The 19012-nt window shown below is 47.6% G+C and overlaps 1 protein-coding gene across 1 annotated transcript; it reads left to right on the forward strand.

Annotated features, from left to right (window-relative positions):
• Nucleotides 1-12174: 12174 nt before the first annotated feature.
• Nucleotides 12175-14134, forward strand: LOC139336106 (ras-related protein Rab-1B-like). The gene is made up of 6 exons (XM_070970005.1): nt 12175-12188; nt 13041-13113; nt 13222-13317; nt 13461-13556; nt 13647-13778; nt 13901-14134. The coding sequence occupies exons 1-6, from the start codon at nt 12175-12177 to the stop codon at nt 14132-14134; spliced, it is 645 nt and encodes a 214-aa protein (XP_070826106.1).
• The last annotated feature ends 4878 nt before the right edge of the window (nt 14135-19012 follow it).

Genomic DNA, 19012 nt, shown 5'->3' on the forward strand with positions numbered 1-19012 from the left:
TCATGACTGGACCATGTTGTGGGCAGTGGGCGCGGCTATAATATGAATTCATGGATGTTAAATGTTCATCTAGCTTTAAGCAAATATTCTCCCAAACTTGAAACACACAGGAAGCAGCTCCCCAGGAAATGATCCTCAGAAGGACAGATCCACGTTGGCCTTGGCCTGCTGAGATTCAGGTCTTTGTTGGGTCTGGTGCAAAACCTTTTCACAGTCTATCCCTGACACGCATGCATGGGGTCGTGACGGAGGATCGATATTCAGGGAAACCTGTAACGTCATTTTCCTGCTAACACGTCTGGGAAAATGCTGGATCGGCTGTGAAAGAAAGCAGGAGCGTCGCAGGGACGAGCTGGTGAAGGCTAACGTCCGTCTGATGAAAGACGTGTTTGACATTCAGAAGAGTTTCACTGCAGTTCTCCTTTGACAGCAGTGTGGCCCTCCACACACACACACACACACACACACACACACACACACACACACACACACACACACACACACACACACATCCCACTCTCTCTTTCTCCACCAGTGAGGAATCCTCGACTCTCCGGTTCAAGCTTGAGGAGGGAAGCAGCAGCTGGTCCTGCTTCCTGGAAAAAAACGTTCAAAGAAAGAAAGTGTGTGTGTGTGTGTGTGTGTGTGTGTGTGTGTGTGTTAGGGGGAGCGGGGGGTAGTGGGCGAACAGAGTGTTAAGAGCGTCCACTGGATTATGTTCTGACAAAAGACTGGACCCCCCGCTGCTGTAATTTTCCCGCCAGTCAGTTTCCTGTTTCCTGGAATCTGGCAAAGTGTCTCACACACACACACACACACACACACACACACACACACACACACACACACACACACACACACACACACACACACGCACGGGCCATTTGGTGCCAGCTGCTCCCCATGATGCAACAGCAGAGTGACCAGCAAGCCCTGTGGGCATCTGGTTAATAAAGACTTCCTTTCATCGAATCCCTGGGAACATAATCCATACATTATTTTATCACATCATGGAAATCGCCTTAAAACAGGCAGACAGAGAATCTGCAGAGTCTATTCATCCTGTGACAATCACAGAAAGATTACTCTCCACACTGAAGCTGACTGTGAGTGTTTTCGATGCTCGCAGCATGTTCAGCACATGGTTTATTGTTTCGACAGCAGGCAGTGTTTGAATAAAAGCTCAGTGGAACATATTGAGAAAAAGTCTGAATTTTTATTATTTATTTTAGTGCTTTAACAACACTGTCACATCAGGCTGTCAACAGAAAACTGAATTCACAAAATAAGTTGATCATTTTCGACAATGACAGATTGATCTGTCTCGCTCAGCCTTGAAGATCTCACACTGCAGAGGAAGAACAAAGCCACTCATCATCTGTGAACATGATGCTGGAGCTACATGTCGAAAAGGTTCAAGAGCTACGTCGCCTCGGCTTCACCGGGTGTGGACCTCTGTCCAATATTTGACATATTTCAGACCACGAAACAGAAGCTTCTGTGGCTATCGAGTGAAAGCACAGCACGCAGATGTCGCTGCAGCAGTCTGGTACTGGATAAAAGTTGGACTGCAGAGTGTAAGTATATGGCTACTTCCTGGAGGTGGTATGCACCAAAAGCAAAAGCATCAGTAGAAAAGAATCATTTGTTCATTTTTCACTAATGTTGAATTTTGTCACATGACCGTTGTCAATGCAGAAACACTCAAATACTCGTTTATTCTGCGTCACGGCATCAGTGTGAGTCCAGACAAATGGCAGAGCTGAAAAACGTCACCTGACCGAAAGCGTCTGCAGCTTCAGCTGCTTTTACAAACGTGTGCACACATGCATGACGCTGCGCAGAGCAGGCCGAGGATGCTGTGCAGACACTACAAATGTCTGTGAGGACACACACACACACACACACACACACACACACACACACACACACACACACACACACACACACACACACACACAACCTCCAGAGCCAAACTGTCAACTGCCACAACTGGTGGACGGTTGTGAAGGTGTGTGTGTGTGTGTGTGTGTGTGTGTGTGTGTGTGTGTGTGTGTGTGTGTGAGACAGACTGGACCTTGTTCACTCCAGACAGCCCCAGTCTTCTGATACAGTGTGAAGTGACACACACACACACACACACACACACACACACTGGGTCTGGGTGTAGGTCTGAGAGGTGTTGTTCGGTGCTAAATGAGAGCAGTCTGCTCAGCAGCTGCTGCTGTTTTAACAGGGGCTGTCGTATGTGTGTGTGTGTGTGTGTGTGTGTGTGTACGCACACCTCTTGAGCCTTCAGCTGTTAGCTGCTAACGCTCCTTTGTTTTGCATGACATCACGTAGTTGGGAACAGACAGACAGGAAGAGTTTGCTGATGTCAGAGCAGAACAAACATCTGTAAACACACTCGGACAAAATGCTTCTTTTCCTGAAACTAACAAACAAATAAAAGTAAAACGTTTCCGCGTCTCAGCGCTCTCGTGCCAGGTGTGTGAATTCCTCAGATGTGAAATATGTGTGATGACACACAGTTATGTTTCAGTCATCTGGATGAAAAACGGTCAAACACACACTTCTGCGTTACACACATGTGAAACGGTGTGTGCTGTCGCTCCAGTTTGAATCACATGTAGTGAATGTCAGCCCGTTTAGAGACAGACTTGGAAGTCCCCAGTGTTGGACTTTCCCCCCGTCCTGAAAGGGGACATTTGATTTAATTTGATGTAATGGGATTTACATGCTAAATGCATTAAAACCAGTATGTGTGTATGTTAATATTTAAGCCAGAACATGCAGACGATGGTCCTCGTTTGGTCCAAGACACTGAAGCTCTGAAAAGGCTCCTTTTAAGCAGAAATATGACAAAATCACACAAAAGCAGAGTTAGCATGAAATAAAGTGTTCTATTCAATCGTTTCTCTGCTTCTTTTGTGATTTTGTAGAAAAGCTCTTGAAGCACGTTCATAAAGCTCGATGCAGAACTTGGTATTCTAGGAATTTTGGCCATGGAGCAGTGTGAGGTCAGGGGGGTCAAAAGCCGTCATCCCTTTGTATTTTCAACATTAGCCTCTTTGTGGCTCTGCGTCTCCTTTCAGCTGCTGTGATGCTATTCCAAACTCAAAGAGGTCCAGTTAGAGAAAATTTCCAGAATGTCACAACGTCTAACTTCATTATGAAAAATTTTATTTTTGTGTGTTTGCTGAAACGACGCTCTTGTTTTGTCTTGTAGCGTCGCTTCACATCGTTGCTTTTGATCACCAGCGTCTCAGAACATGTTGCACATCCTGTTTCTGGACGGCTCGAGGGAAAAAGATGAACATGTGAAAGTTTGTCCTTCTAGATTAAAAAGCTCCGTTTGCTCTTCTCTTTTGAGAGCAAACCATGTGAAGTTTTTGCAACTCATGCAACTGCTCTGTGATTATTCTGGGCTGCCGAACCAGTTTCATAGAGGCTAGAAGTGCTGCACTCCAACAAAATGTAAGAGTTCTGGGTAGGACGGCGTTTGGATCTGTACTCAGACCATGATCCACCTGTGAGTGACCACGGGAGCCAAAGCTGTGAAAACAGCTCGAATCTGATAATTCAGTCATAACTAAGCTGCTGCTGAGCCACTGATCTGATGAACAGTGCTCGTATAAGCTTGTTCTGCTCTGAACCTACCGCTGATCTCAGGACAGCCAGAATCAGTGCAGCACGCTGATGCGTTCGCTTCCTGCTGTTTGCAGCTCCTGAGCTCTCCACCCTGTGAAGCTGTGATCCCTGTGCTGTGTGCAGTATCACAGCCGGTGCAGTCACAAGCAGAACAGAACCACACCTGAGGTTCAAGAGGAGCACACCTTTCAACCCTCAGAGGCAGCTCCTTCAGCACGTCGTGTGGAGAAACTCTGCCAAACAGAAGTGAGAAAACAAGCAGAAATCTCATGTAAGTTCTCTCGAGTCTGCAGAGGAAAACTGTGAAAGACTTCATAACACAGCCGCGGCTTACAAGGTCATTTCCTGACGTTTGCTCATACTGGTCATACTGGTACTTAAATGCAGATACAGCAGAACATAGGAGCAACATCGGGTGCTAAATGCTAAAAAATGAAAATGACCTCACACTTAGTTCATTATAATTACAACCCTGCCATCCACCATAAGCGCTTTTACAGCAGTTTGATTTTCTTTGCTGCTAACAGGGTAAACTTGGCGTGTATGACGGACTGAAGCTTTGTGTGTTCAGGAACAACTGGGTCCTGATCGTTGTGGTGTTGAGATGCTTCAGCAGCGCAGTCGTCATGTACCCTGACGCGATCCTGCAGCTCCAGGATCAGCTGCTGGATCTGTTGCTGCTCTTTAAACAGAAGCAGGCTAAAATCTGCACACGGGTTCAAACATGGGAACCGAAGCAGAAGTGTGTTTCATTACACAGACGACGCTGTTTGAGTGCTGTCGTGAAGATGAAACTAGAACATGTTTCTCAGCTGACCAGCATCATCACACACATACATGTTGTTATGGAGGCGAGCATCCAGCCATATCTAACGCAGTCATTACCATAACAAACATGGATTCCTGCCCTCTTTTTGTACAAAGCAAACCAGCACAGCTCATGCAGCAGCCCACCGAACTGCTCCGCCATTGTTCCTGCTCTGTTTTCTGCTCGGGCCTCCACCGACCCCAATAATGCACAACCAGTACAGTCAGGGCTTTATTGTTCTGGGACAAAGGTCTTGATTGTGGTCAGTAGAAAGCGGGGGGGGGGGGGGGGGGGGGTGTTACCTGCAGCCCCTGGATGACTGAATATTCAGTCAGAACATTTAAATACAGCATACAACAGCTCAGTAATCTCTAACATCTCATCTTATTGTGGAAGCATGGTTGTCTTCACACACACACACACACACACACACACACACACACACACACACACACACACACACACACACACACACACACACACACACACACACACACCTCTTCTCTCTTGCCCTTACACAAACACACACTGGGTACAGAGACCGATACACAAGCAACAGCATGTGTGTGTGTGTGTGTGTGTGTGTGTGTGTGTGTGTGTGTGTGTGTGTTCACAGCTACACGTGTCTCCTGTCAACAGCTCTGCAGACCAAACACACGGTGACATAATTACTGCAGGAAGAGAAACAGGGCCGACAGATGTGTGTGTGTGTGTGTGAGTGTGTGTATGTGTGAGAGAGAGTGTGTGTTTCAGGGGTGGTCTGGCACACTTACAAACCTTGATGGCAGACATAAAAACAAACACGCATGTACACGCACACACAGACACACATGCTGCCATGTACACTGTGTCGTTATACTCTGTGTGAATGAGTGTGTGTGTGTGTGTGTGTGTGTGTGTGTGTGTGTAGTCCCATGGTGTTGATAAGCGAGTGAGCCCATTTAACCACATTCATTGCCTCACATTGATAATCTGAGCAGTTAACGAGACATAACGGGTGTTACGAGGCTTCCTCTGTGTGTGTGTGTGTGTGTGTGTGTGTGTGTGTGTGTGCGGTTAGCTGTGTGGTAATGTTTGAGCGACGAGGGGTTAACGAACACAGCTGCCGTCAGTTAGAGAGTCGAGCCAGAACTCTGGATGTGGTTTACTGTTGACTGTGTGTGTGTGTGTGTGTGTGTGTGTGTGTGTGTGTGTGTGTGTGTGTGTTCCTGTACATGCTAGGATCTAGAAATCAGCTCCTCACATCAGCGCTGTGTTTCAGCAGTTATGACACTTGAAGCCTGAACCTGAAGTACTGAGACGTCTCTTTAGGAAACTTTCAGCTTCATCTGGAACGAAGTTTGTTCAAAACACACGAGCTGATTGGCTGACGGCGACCACGACTTTGGGAGAAAATCCGTGAAAATGTGTTTTTTTGTTTAAGTTTGTGCAGACCGCTTCCTTTAAAGCGTCTCTGTGTGGTCAAAATACTCCCACCTTCAGGAGAGACACGCTCTGTCTCTGATGGATTTCATGTTAGCATGAGCGCCGTTAGCCGCTGTGGCTAACACAACGAAGGAAAGAGCGCCAACTAGAGGAGCTCGTGCCTCAGCAGGACGTCAGAGGGACGAGGACGAAGAAGACGTCATGTTGGACTGACAGGTGATCTCTGGAGTGAAGAGCAGAAACAGGAAGCATTAATTCACAGAGATGAAGAACAAGATGCTGTGTGTGTGTGTGTGTGTGTGTGTGTGTGTGTGTGTGTGTAATATGAGCGCCATGTTGCTTCCTGTCTATAAAATGTGTGAGTGAAAGAGAGACAGACATAAAGAGTGACAGAAAGGAACTGGCAGTTATGTAACACACACACACACACACACACACACACACACACACACACACACACACACACACACACACACACACACACACACTCACTTTTCAAATATCTCTAGTTAGCATGGACAGCTGGTCCGTTGGCGGGAAAGCAGAGGCCAGCTGTCACCGGAGACACAGGGTGAGGTTACATCCTTCAAGAGACGGAGGGACACGAGGACCGAGGAGAAAGAAACATGCATACAGAGAGAAAGAGAGGACAGAAAGACGAGAGGCGAGACGGTGTGAGAGACACAGCTGGAGGCAGAGAGGACGAACGCTCCTGAGGCGCTTTTGGTCGAGTTTACTGGTTAAACTGGGCACAAATGAACCACCATTAAGTGCACAGATGTCATTTATTCTGCAGCGTCGCAGCGAGGGATCATGGGAGTTGTTGTCTTCATCGTCTAAGATGAAACATGCCTGTTTTTGCTCAGACAGGATGTCTTTTCCTCCTGGACATCTTAACGTTTCACTTCTTTCCTTTCATCAATTATCTTATTCAGACATTAGAACTTCTTACTGAGATTCTAATCCTGAAAACGAGAATTTCCAAAATGTTCCTCACTGGAAAACTTCAGCCAGAGTCACTGATTCTACTCTATTTTAAATACTTCTGTCTTTTGGCGTCTTCACTTTGCATCAGTTTGTTCAGTGAAATCAAAGAAACATGAAAACTAAAACGAGTCGCTGATACAGAACGACTGTTTGAGGATGAAGAAGTTTTAGGACACAGAGACGATTCATCGAGCACATTTCTTCCTCTCAAACATTCATGAAGCAACTCAAGAATCACTTTTACACATACGCCACCAAATCGTTCTTATTTCTTCTGTTGATGAGCAGAATACGAGCGTCGTCTGTCGGAGACGTGACGATGTGAGCGTGTTGAAAACGTTCAGCTCTGTGCAGCCGTCTCCGTCTCCACAATGAGGCCTTCATTCAGCATCCAGCTTCAATGAGGTTAATTATCTGTCGCCTGGCCTCACACACACACACACACACGCACACACATGCACACACGCACGCGCACACACACGCACGCGCACACACACGCACACACACTGGGAAAGGGCAAAGTGATGAAGTGACTCCACATAAATCTTCAACCAATAGTAACAACAGCCTGCACACACACACACACACACACACACACACACACACACACACACACACACACACACACACACACACACTTTTCTTTCCAGCTCTGTTTTCTGACCTTCTGTCAGTTCTGCTTTATTTTTCAGCTTCTGTATTTTCAGGACGTGTCAATAAATTTCCAGAAAAGAGAAAAACGGAGACGTGAAATCTCAGTTTTTCATTTTTTTAAACAAACGTCGATCCTTACATTTAAAAAGACCACGTTTCTGCTTTGATTACGAAAGACACACACACTCTTGCACACTCGACACATTTTCACACACACAGGCACACACACGCAGAGGCTGACAAACAAACACACACATGCAGGAGCCAGGGAGCGTGGTGAAATAAGGGTGAATAGTGAAAAGCACCTATTTATCCCCGCTCCCTCAGGTCCCCTGGGACACACACTGATGGGAACAATGACCGGTTTAACTCCATCCACTGACCTGCACACACACACACACACACACACACACACACACACACACACACACACACACACACACACACACACACACACACACGTTCTGTCGTTTGGCTGGTTTTTAGCTCCGCTGGCTCTCAGCTTTAATCTGATGCTCTTTAATCTGACGGCATCTTCACTTCCTTCTCCTTCAGTTTGCTCTTCAGCAGTGAAACATGTGATCAGGTGTGTTGAGGTTTGACCAGGTAAGAACATTAAGAAGACTTTTGTTGTTGTGCTGCATAAATAAAATTAAAGTCGAATGAACGTCACTGATGTGGATGAAAACTCCAGAAACATGCGCGCACACACACACACACACACACACACACACACACACACACACACACACACACACACACACACACACACACACACACACACACACACACACACGTGCAGACATGGACCTTCCTCAAGCATCTTCTTGCTCTGTGGCCTGATGGAAATGTCAGATCACAGTGATGAAGACTAACTCAGCTTCACTGGTCGCATGCTGAAGGTTCAGGCTCTTCCTGGATAAAACTCTGAGTTACACATTTTCTACACACCAGCAAATATCCGCTAACTTCTCTTCTTCTTTGTGTTTCTTCTTTCTTTTCTTTCTCTCTGTGCTTTTAAATCTACCTCCTCTTCCTCCTTTCTTCCTCTCCTCATTTTCCCACCCTTCCTCTTGCTTTCTAACCCTCTCTTTGTGAGCGTCTTTCTCTTCTCCTTCTTTATTTCTTCTCTTTCTCTCCGTCCCTTCCCCCAGTTTTCCCACCTCCATGCTCCATCAGGAGCACCACAAAGCCCACCGCTGCCCCGGCAACCACCGCACCGCCGCCTCTGCCCCGGCAACAGGCCGTCGTCAGGGCTGCCGACCCCTGACCCCATCGCAGCTGCTCAGCCGTCGCGTATCCCACAATCCCCTGCTCTCTGCTCGCTCCCGTGACCAGGGGGTCACACACGTGAATCAGAGGTGAATGAGACTGCATCGCTTTCACTTTGTATTCTGCCCGTTTCTAAAGGAGGAGGAGAGGAGACGAGGGGAGGAGAGGAGAGGAGAGATGAAGGGAAAGAGGAGGAAAGGAGACAACAGAGGAAACGAAAAGTTGCAAAGAGAAGAGAGAGAGAACAAGACAAGAAAAGGTGGTGATGAAGGGAAAGAGGAAAGGAAACTAGGACATGAGGAGAGGAAAGGAAACGAGAAATGTAGTGAACAGAAAAACTAAATCTAAAGATGTTTCCATGTCAAAGCTGCATCGAGACGTTTTCTAAAAGTTCTCGAAAACAAAGAAATCGACAGATTCAGCTTCATGTGTGTGTCGTGGAGGTGGACCGACGGTCCGTCCTCACAGGTGATGAGCACAGGTGAGAGACGTCCATGACAGATTCAGATGAGGTGAAATCACACGTTCATGACACTGATGTGAAGCAGATGTTTCATAATTTCCTCTTTTTCTCCAGAGAGACGTGTTTGTGCATCCTTTTATCTGTCCTGTAAGCAAACTCCAGCTGACGCCGCTCTCGTGTTGAAGCTGCTGTCAGTGTGTTTGTTTGCTGCTGTCGCCCTCTGTGATAAACCTAAACGAAGCTTCAGTGAACCAGCGTGTTTCCTGCAGACTCTCATTAATATCAGCCTGTCAGAGCCTCCGAGGAGCGTCTCAACCTTAATGTCAGCAAACCGACAATCAAAGATAAATTACAGCTTAATGGATAAATATTCAATTATGTGCAGCTCAGCGGACTAATTCCTGCATCGCAGCGTTCAAGAGCAGCGATCAGACGATGCTAATGGCATGTTTCAGCACGCAGCCGTGACAACAACAACTCACCGCTCATTAGAAGAATAATCAGCCACATCATTGGACCACCGACAACAGCGAGGCAGACAGTGTGTGAGCGGCTGTGTGTGTGTGTGTGTGTGTGTGTGTGTGTGTGTGTGTGTTAAACGTGACATTATGTTTAACCATGGAGCAAAAAGAAAGAATTCTGCTTCATCGTGTACTACGAGGCAGCTGCTTCCAGTGAAGACGCTCCAGTAAAAACCCTCTGCACACTGTCTGCTCACCACCAAACACCAGGCAGGCGAGGTCAGAGGCTCGCTGGTGAAGGAAGTGGAACATCTGGAGCTGCAAGGCCTGATGTTTCCTCACGAGGTGGTGGAGACCAAAGCTGAGCTTAAAGGAGAGTTCAGCTGCAAAACCCCGAAGCAGTAACAGCTCTGCTTGTGTTTGTGGTTTGTTTCTAATGACCAACGTGGCCAAAAACGTCAGCCGACCTTGAACCGGAGCTGTTATAGTTTCACCCCTTCACCCTGAGAAACTGAACCAGCTTTGACATCAGTGTCTCTGATTTGTGGCTTCCTGGTTCCCGCAGAACGACTTCCTGCTTGTTTGTTTGGAGGTTTCGGAGTTGAGGTCGGTCAGGTGACGTGTGACGTGCAGGAAACGCTGTCGGTTTGAGGTGATGTCATTCAGTACGGTGCGACTCACCTCAGCAACGACAGCGATGACACGTCAGCACGAACACACCGACAAAATGAAAGGATGAGGCGGCGAAGTTCAGTGAACAGTCAGATAAAACGCCTGAGATGTACGCAGTGTGTGTTTGTGAGGCACACAGTGTGTGTTTGTGATGTGTGCAGTGTGTGTTTGTGAGGCATGCAGTGTGTGTTTGTGATGTGTGCAGTGTGTGTTTGTGAGGCGTGCAGTGTGTGTTTGTGATGTGTGCAGTGTGTGTTTGTGCAGTGTGTGTTTGTGAGGCATGCAGTGTGTGTTTGTGATGTGTGCAGTGTGTGTTTGTGATGTGTGCAGTGTGTGTTTGTGAGGCACAGTGTGTGTTTGTGATGCGTGCAGTGTGTGTTTGTGATGTGTGCAGTGTGTGTTTGTGAGGCACAGTGTGTGTTTGTGATGCGTGCAGTGTGTGTTTGTGAGGCACACAGTGTGTGTTTGTGATGTGTGCAGTGTGTGTTTGTGAGGCGTGCAGTGTGTGTTTGTGCAGTGTGTGTTTGTGAGGCACACAGTGTGTGTTTGTGATGTGTGCAGTGTGTGTTTGTGATGTGTGCAGTGTGTGTTTGTGCAGTGTGTGTTTGTGAGGCACACAGTGTGTGTTTGTGATGTGTGCAGTGTGTGTTTGTGCAGTGTGTGTTTGTGAGGCGTGCAGTGTGTGTTTGTGATGTGTGCAGTGTGTGTTTGTGAGGCACGCAGTGTGTGTTTGTGAGGCACGCAGTGTGTGTTTGTGAGGCACGCAGTGTGTGTTTGTGAGGCACGCAGTGTGTGTTTGTGCAGTGTGTGTTTGTGAGGCGTGCAGTGTATGTTTGTGATGTGTGCAGTGTGTGTTTGTGAGGCGTGCAGTGTGTGTTTGTGAGGCGTGCAGTGTGTGTTTGTGATGTGTGCAGTGTGTGTTTGTGAGGCGTGCAGTGTGTGTTTGTGAGGCGTGCAGTGTGTGTTTGTGATGTGTGCAGTGTGTGTTTGTGCAGTGTGTGTTTGTGATGTGTGCAGTGTGTGTGCAGTGTGTGTTTGTGATGTGTGCAGTGTGTGTTTGTGAGGCGTGCAGTGTGTGTTTGTGATGTGTGCAGTGTGTGTTTGTGAGGCGTGCAGTGTGTGTTTGTGAGGCGTGCAGTGTGTGTTTGTGCAGTGTGTGTTTGTGAGGCGTGCAGTGTGTGTTTGTGCAGTGTGTGTTTGTGAGGCGTGCAGTGTGTGTTTGTGCAGTGTGTGTTTGTGAGGCGTGCAGTGTGTGTTTGTGCAGTGTGTGTTTGTGAGGCGTGCAGTGTGTGTTTGTGAGGCGTGCAGTGTGTGTTTGTGCAGTGTGTGTTTGTGAGGCGTGCAGTGTGTGTTTGTGCAGTGTGTGTTTGTGAGGCGTGCAGTGTGTGTTTGTGCAGTGTGTGTTTGTGAGGCGTGCAGTGTGTGTTTGTGAGGCGTGCAGTGTGTGTTTGTGCAGTGTGTGTTTGTGAGGCTGCCTCTGCTCCAGGTGCTGTCCCCGCTGTAACCTGAGCCGCCTCATTAATAAATAATGCATCTGAACCAGTCAGCTCATCAGTCAGCTCGCAAGGTAGGCAGCTCCGGCAGATTCTGCCATTCGGCCTCCAAAGGACACAAACAGACACAGACAGACACACACACACACAGACAGACAGACAGACAGACAGGCACGACGGGACAGCACACCGCCTCACAGGTCTGAGAGAATCTGCCTGTTTTCAGCTTCAGGAGTCCGTTTCAGGGATTTTTGCTCTCATCGTGTCACCTGGAGCGACCTCGGCATCATGAACCCTGAGTAGTAAGTGTCCTTTCCTTCTGCGTGCTCTGTCTTCATGTGTCCTGCTGGACGACGCTGCGGACATGAAAAGTTATCAGACCTGAAACGTCCCTGAGCCCGGTGTCTCACCTGGACAGACAGCGTTCAGGCCGATGTGTGCGCAGCCTCGTGCACTCTGTTTGTTGGTGTGTTAACTCTGACATGCTGATCCTGTGTTGGACTTTCAATAGATGCAGCTATGACACAGACGATCCTACAGTTTGACCTGAGCTATGAATCGGCCGTCCACGGTTACAGAAGACAAAGTCTCAGTCTCACGTCTCATTTTCTGCATAGACTGTAACACTAGGCCCCAGTGGCTGATGGGTATCGTAGTCCTTAGAGACAGTTCAGTTCAGACACCGAACACATGAAGAAGTTAATTTTCCACAGTGAGCCACAGTCTCTGATCCTGATCACAGCTGAAATCTAATATCCAAACTCAGCTTTGTGCATCTGAAATGATCCAGAGGTCCCTGAAGTGCACCTGCAACTACACACTTCACTTCCTGTGTGTATTAAAGAAGGCAAAGACGTGCTCTCGTCACCAGCGACTCCACTGCCAACACGTAATTTTTACAGCTAACACTGATGAAGCCGCTGATATGTAACACCACACCGACAGCAGGAGTGTGTGTGTACGTGTGTGTTTGTGCACCACGCCGGTGTGTTAGCCTCTAAACTCAGAAGACAGTGAAGACGTTGTGGACGGTCCTCACTCTTTAAGACAGCCTTTGTCCGTGAGTTGAGTTTAACCCTGAACCCTGTGCGTGTGTGTGTGTGTGTGTATGTGTGTGCGTGTGTGTGTGCGCGTGCGTGTGTGTGGTCCTCCAGCGACTACCTGTTCAAGCTTCTTCTGATCGGAGACTCTGGGGTTGGAAAGTCATGTCTGCTGCTGCGTTTTGCGGTAGGCCAGTAAAACAAACAAACAAACAAACAAACAAACAAACAAACAAACAAACAAACAAACAAACTCCACTGCTTGTTGTTCATCATGTCACCCCCCCACCTCCAGGACGACACCTACACTGAGAGCTACATCTCCACCATCGGAGTCGACTTCAAGATCAGGACGATCGACATGGACGGGAAGACAGTGAAGCTGCAGATTGTGAGAGTTTATTGATCAGAAGGCACTGTTGTTGTTGTTGTTGTTGTTGTTGTTGTTGTTGTTGATGTTGTTGTCATAAAACCGTTACATAGTAACATAGTCAACAATCATGTAAGCTCACCTTCTTACCGTGTGACCCTCAGTGGGACACAGCCGGTCAGGAGAGGTTTCGAACCATCACCTCCAGCTACTACAGAGGAGCTCACGGCATCATCATCGTCTACGACGTCACTGAGCAGGTCAGTGCGTGATGATGTCACCATCATCATCATCGCCAGCAGGCAGAGCTTCAACATCAACTTCTTCATTCTCCCTCGTTTCTCCTCCAGGAGTCCTTCAACAATGTGAAGCAGTGGCTGGACGAGATCGACCGTTACGCCTGTGAAAACGTCTCCAGGCTGCTGGTCGGAAACAAGTCCGACCTCGTGAGTAAGAAGGTGGTGGACGCCGCCACCGCCCAGGTAATAGACTGCACCCGGAGCTCAGCCCGCAGATCTTATGTATTTCTACACTGTTGTGATGAATCATTGCCATGATTTTGTGAATTAATGAGATATGTGATCATTTCTTGCACCCCCCCCAGGACCTGGCCTCGTCTCTTAAAATCTCCTTCATGGAGACGAGCGCTAAGAGCTCTGATAACGTGGAGAGGGCTTTCCTCACCATGGCCTCCGAGATCCACAAGCGCCTGGCCAGTGAGGGAGGGGGGATGCAGGGCGAGTCCAAAGAGGCCCGGGCCCAGAGCGCCAAGATCAACAGCGCCCCCCTGTGGCTGGGAGGGGAAAAGCAGGCGCAGGAGGCCGGTAACTGCTGCTGAGAGAGGAGAACACAGTGACTCCTGCACGCTCACTCTGAGGGACAGGTGTGTCATTTCAACACCTGTCCACCTGTCTGCTCTCAAGACCACAGTCTGCTGACACATGCTGTCAGATTTTTGACGTCTTTGCTGTTGAACTTAAAGCATATAATAATAAAAATGTGACTTTTCAGGGAGAAAAACGTATTTTCGGCTCGACTACAGCGTATTTTCCAGCTTGGTGTTTTTGAATTTAACGTGTAATGACTTTCTGCTTTATGAGAGCAGAGACAAACAGGACAGCCACACGAACAAGTAGGACAGACAGTTTTCTAACTACACGGAGGACCACTTACTGTCACTCCTTTAAGTCAAGATAAACCTGTCACATGAATGAATAGTCGCACAGCACGGGAAGGCTTTACTCTGAAGTGTGATACGAACAGTTTGAGCTGCTGTGGATGAATTTTACTGTCAGCGACCATCATTTGGTTTCCCTCAGAGGTGATTGATTGTATTCACCAGTTTCTGCTGTGTTTTGCATGTTGTTTGTTCATGTCAATAAAGATCTCTCGGGAGTCTTGATGATGAAATATGGGTTAAACATCTGAAACACGCCACAAAGCCTCATACGGATGTATGAGTGAGTGCGAGTCTGCTCTCTGGTTCAGGTCTGGTTAGGTTTAAAGACGGGAATTGATTTGTTGAGGCTCTGTAAGCCAGTGTGACACAGCCAGGAGTGCAGCGCTCTCCATGCTCAGTGCTGCTCAGAAGCCTTGCGAATGGATTGTGGACTGATTTAGAAGCAGCCGCTGCACCATTCAGACACGTAAACAAACAGGAGCTGCAGTCATCAGGGTAGGAGGAGATGACATGGAGGATTTGCTCGGCTGCGCTGATCTCATTTTAGTGATATTTCTGAGTTTCAGGGAGAAGGACTTTAAATGTGCAAATTGGATCAGAAATAATTTCAAGATTTCTGTCAGAAGCCCAAAACAGGCGGTTATATCATGTGATACGTGTTCAGAGCCAAACACTGATCTTCAGAGGTGGGAAACGTTCAGCTGGAGGAAACAGCAGCTGTTCAGGGCGTCCACGTTTTCAAAGCTTTCAAAGTAAAAGATTCTCACAGGATTGAAATCACCATCCAGTCTCTGCAATTATGACAAATCGCCGGCCGCTCTCAGGAGACATTAGCCTGACAAACACCGCTCGGCTGTGAAGTGATTCCTCATCATCGCAGACGCCCCTGAATATGTTTTATTAGAGCCATTTCTCACACCGATCAATATCATTGCCGTGGTCTGAGGAAAGGATTCTCGCACAATGGCAATGATTCACTGAGGATGGATTCTGGTGTTACACAACAATTAACACACAGCTTAAATCTGAGTATTTTCCCATTAATGCACCATGATAATGATCAGCAAGCTGCAGAGAAGTAAGTGTGTGCATAAATGAACATTTGACTGAGCTGCATGAAATGATCGTTTTCAGCCTGATTGTCTTCTAATGTAAAACATGAAGTCTCCTCAGTATCAGCACAAGGTTGAGAAAGATGCGATGCTTTTAGTTCTTAGTCTAAAAGCACAAACACACATCCGTCAGTCTGATTTTGACGCAGCATCTCGATGAAGCTCGTGGCTGATGGTTGTTCAGGTTGTTGCTGCGACCTGCTGGACTTTCTCCGACCGGAAAGAATGAAACCAAAACAGGATGAAGGAGGAAAAACTGAACTGCAGACAGCTGCTGTGAGTTTTCCTGCCTCTAGATGTCAGTCTTGCTCTGTTCTTCAGCTCCCTCGCTGTCGCTGGAGGAACAAACAGGCAAACTGAGCCTTGTTGTCACATCTGGACGTCTCAGTCACATCTGGACATGTTTCAGCCTCATTTTTCCTCCTCCTCTCTCTCATTCTTCTCTTCCATGTCTAACCTCAACCTTGCCTCCTCTCCATTCATCTAATTCATTTTTTGTTTTCCTTTTTAATAATGCTAAATTATTTAATAATATCATTTGGCTGAATAAACCAACAATGAGACAAAGAATAAATAAATAAATAAATAACACCAACACTGCATCAAAACAACCCATTTATACAGGCTGAAGTTAACAGTGCTGTGCCTGTGCTTTCACACACACACACACACACACACACACACACACACACACACACACACACACACACACACACACACACACACACACACACACACACACACACACACACTAGTAGCTGAACAAAGCCTGAAGGCACAAAGACTGAAAACTTACTGAAAAAAACAGATGATCTGCTCTCCAGCCTCTCGTCTACTGACTTCCTGTATCACATGTTTCTGTAACGCTGATGGAGACAATACTGCCACCCAGTGGTCTCTGTGAGTGTTACAGTTCAAACCTGAGAGAGCAGACAGTGGCAGAATAAAAGAGGCTTTAATTAATCAGTATGCAGTGGGGACACACTCATCTGATGCACTAAACCAGTCTGGGTACTTGTACAAGCCTTATTACACCGATGGTACTTAAAATGCTCACATTATGACTAGATATTAAGCATAATGTGCTGTTTGGATTTCTACTGCCACAGCAAGCCCTTTTAAATTTGGAAAAAGAGACCACTGACATCTCAGCTTCACCAGATCCCCTGAGTGGAGGTACGGTAATCGTTTGAGAGTGAAACTGTCGGATCAGTGGATCCCCAGCGTGCAGTTTAAGGGCTGACAGCAGGCAGGCAGTCAGCAGAGGCAAACAAGACCAGAAGGGATCAGACCAGGAGATCAAAGCCACAAATTCAGACTGAAACAGGAGACAAAGCTCGGAGGCAAAGCAGATAACCTGCCAACGACGGGGCAGAGACACAGTGTGTACTGAGAGGGTTAATGCAGGCGTGCCCACAGGTGGAGGATCAGGAGGCTGGGAGCAGCAGGAGGACAGCAGGAGGACGGGAGACGACTGGCAGGACAGCAAAGGTGAGAGCATGAATGCAGGACTGTTCAATCAGATGGAGATGAAAGATGTGAGGAAAGGCCTCTCTCTAATCCACAATGCAGAAAAGGTGAAACGTATCAGCAAATGATCTCCATGTTTACAATGTCTATTAAATTAAAGACACAACAAAACGTGGAAATCTCACTGGACGCTAACCCCACACAGCGCTGCTCGCTGTGACCTGAGCTGGAGACGCAAACACAACAAAGACAGCAGAGGGTGGAGCGCGCCTCGTCCCCCAGGTGGAGGAGTTTCTGTCTGAACAGCCTGTGGAGCCACTTCATGGAGCAGAACAGGTGGATGTTTGACAAACCAGAAGCTCAGTCCATTCAGCATTAGCTCATAGCCTATGCTACGCTATGCTATGCTACGCTACGCTACGCTACGCTACGTGTTGCTCCACAGACTCCCGCCTCCTCTTTTCTGCCCCCTGTGCAGGTGTTAAACTGGGACTCCATCATGTTCGCGTTTCCAGTCGCAGGGAAAATGCTCTCTGGGTCCAGCAGTCAGTACTAAGAGCGTTAGCGTTGGGACAGATGAGCAGAAAAGTGCTTTAGCGGCACATTTTTCAACACGAGCAGCTGATATTACTTTCCTGGAGGCGCACAGCGGTGGAGATAACGAGGCTGATTGATGCTTGAGATGAAGGGTCAGCATATCTTTCATCGTGGGACCTATTCCTGTGCCGGGGGAGTCAGAGCAGTGTTCGCCAAGGTTTTTCATTCCTTTAATGTTTGTATCTCTAATCTGGGAGGCTGGAGGGACCTTAAGGAGGTCTTTATTGAGAACGATTGGGGGCTGTGATTGTAGTGTGATGAAACTGGCTATATGTGAGAGCTGCATCTGTTCTGGGACCAAAGATTTGACCTCATTGTTGTATTTGTCAGCATGGCCGCACATAAGACAGCAAAAGTCGATATATCAATGAGTTTTCTGCTGGTTTTAGGGTTATGAGAGCTGGATGTTAGGCTTCGGTCAGGTTTCACACCTGCTGAGCTGTGACAAAAAGCTGCCCGCTGATGAAAGCTGCTCTCACACAGTTTGTCTGGTGAGAGCATTTCTGTTTGTAAGTAAGTAAAAAACAAGCTGAAGAGGAAACCACACGTTTGTCACCCTCTGCTGTTGTCCTTGCACTTCTTTCCTCGCCGTGCTGTTTGTGTCACAGATATAAATAATCAGTATTTCCAGATGAGCGGTCAGGACACTGAAGACGTCTGCAGTGCTAATGAAGTGGGGTGGAGTTGTCTCACTTTGTCCCTCCCTGAGACGAATGAGGAGACTCTGCCTCATGCGCAGCGGGTTTGCAAGCATTAACACGTTTTCCTGACAGACTGCAGCCTCGTCTTCGTGTCCACTGACGGCGTCGCTCTGAGCGCAGCGTCAGGGTTTGGGTTCTGCTGGACATGTATGCTGCGGGGGTCAGGGATGGAGCCAGCGGCCCTCTGACTGGCGGACGAGTGCCGCACCTCCACCCACCCATTAAAAAGCAGTGCCTTAGCTTAAAGGGCAGTTTTTATAAGCCAGCAGCACAGTCGATGGGCCTGAAGCACGAACATTTCTGTGCTCGTGTTTTCCCTTCGAGGCGTCTCCATGTCAGCGTTGGACTCTGAAAACACAAACCTTAACCTTGCTCGTCCTGTCAGAGTTTTCCGTCTCCGTCTCTTTATTTTTCTCCCCGTCACAAAAAGATTCCTTCTCTTGCTTTTAAGTTCTTTGTTTTCTTTGAATTTTTGATGTAAGTGCTTTTTGCCTGCCGTGTGTCTGCGCTCTGTCGTAATGCTCCGGCTTTAATAAAGTGCTTTTAAAAGTCGAGCCCTCGCTCTGCTTCCTGCCTCTCGACCTCTTTCTCCCCTTCACTTTGAAAAAACGATAAAACCGACACCTTTGCTTTTTCTCCCGACTGATTAATTAGTT

This window comes from Chaetodon trifascialis, chromosome 9 (genome assembly GCF_039877785.1).
Source record: "Chaetodon trifascialis isolate fChaTrf1 chromosome 9, fChaTrf1.hap1, whole genome shotgun sequence".
Classification (NCBI taxonomy): domain Eukaryota; kingdom Metazoa; phylum Chordata; class Actinopteri; order Chaetodontiformes; family Chaetodontidae; genus Chaetodon; species Chaetodon trifascialis.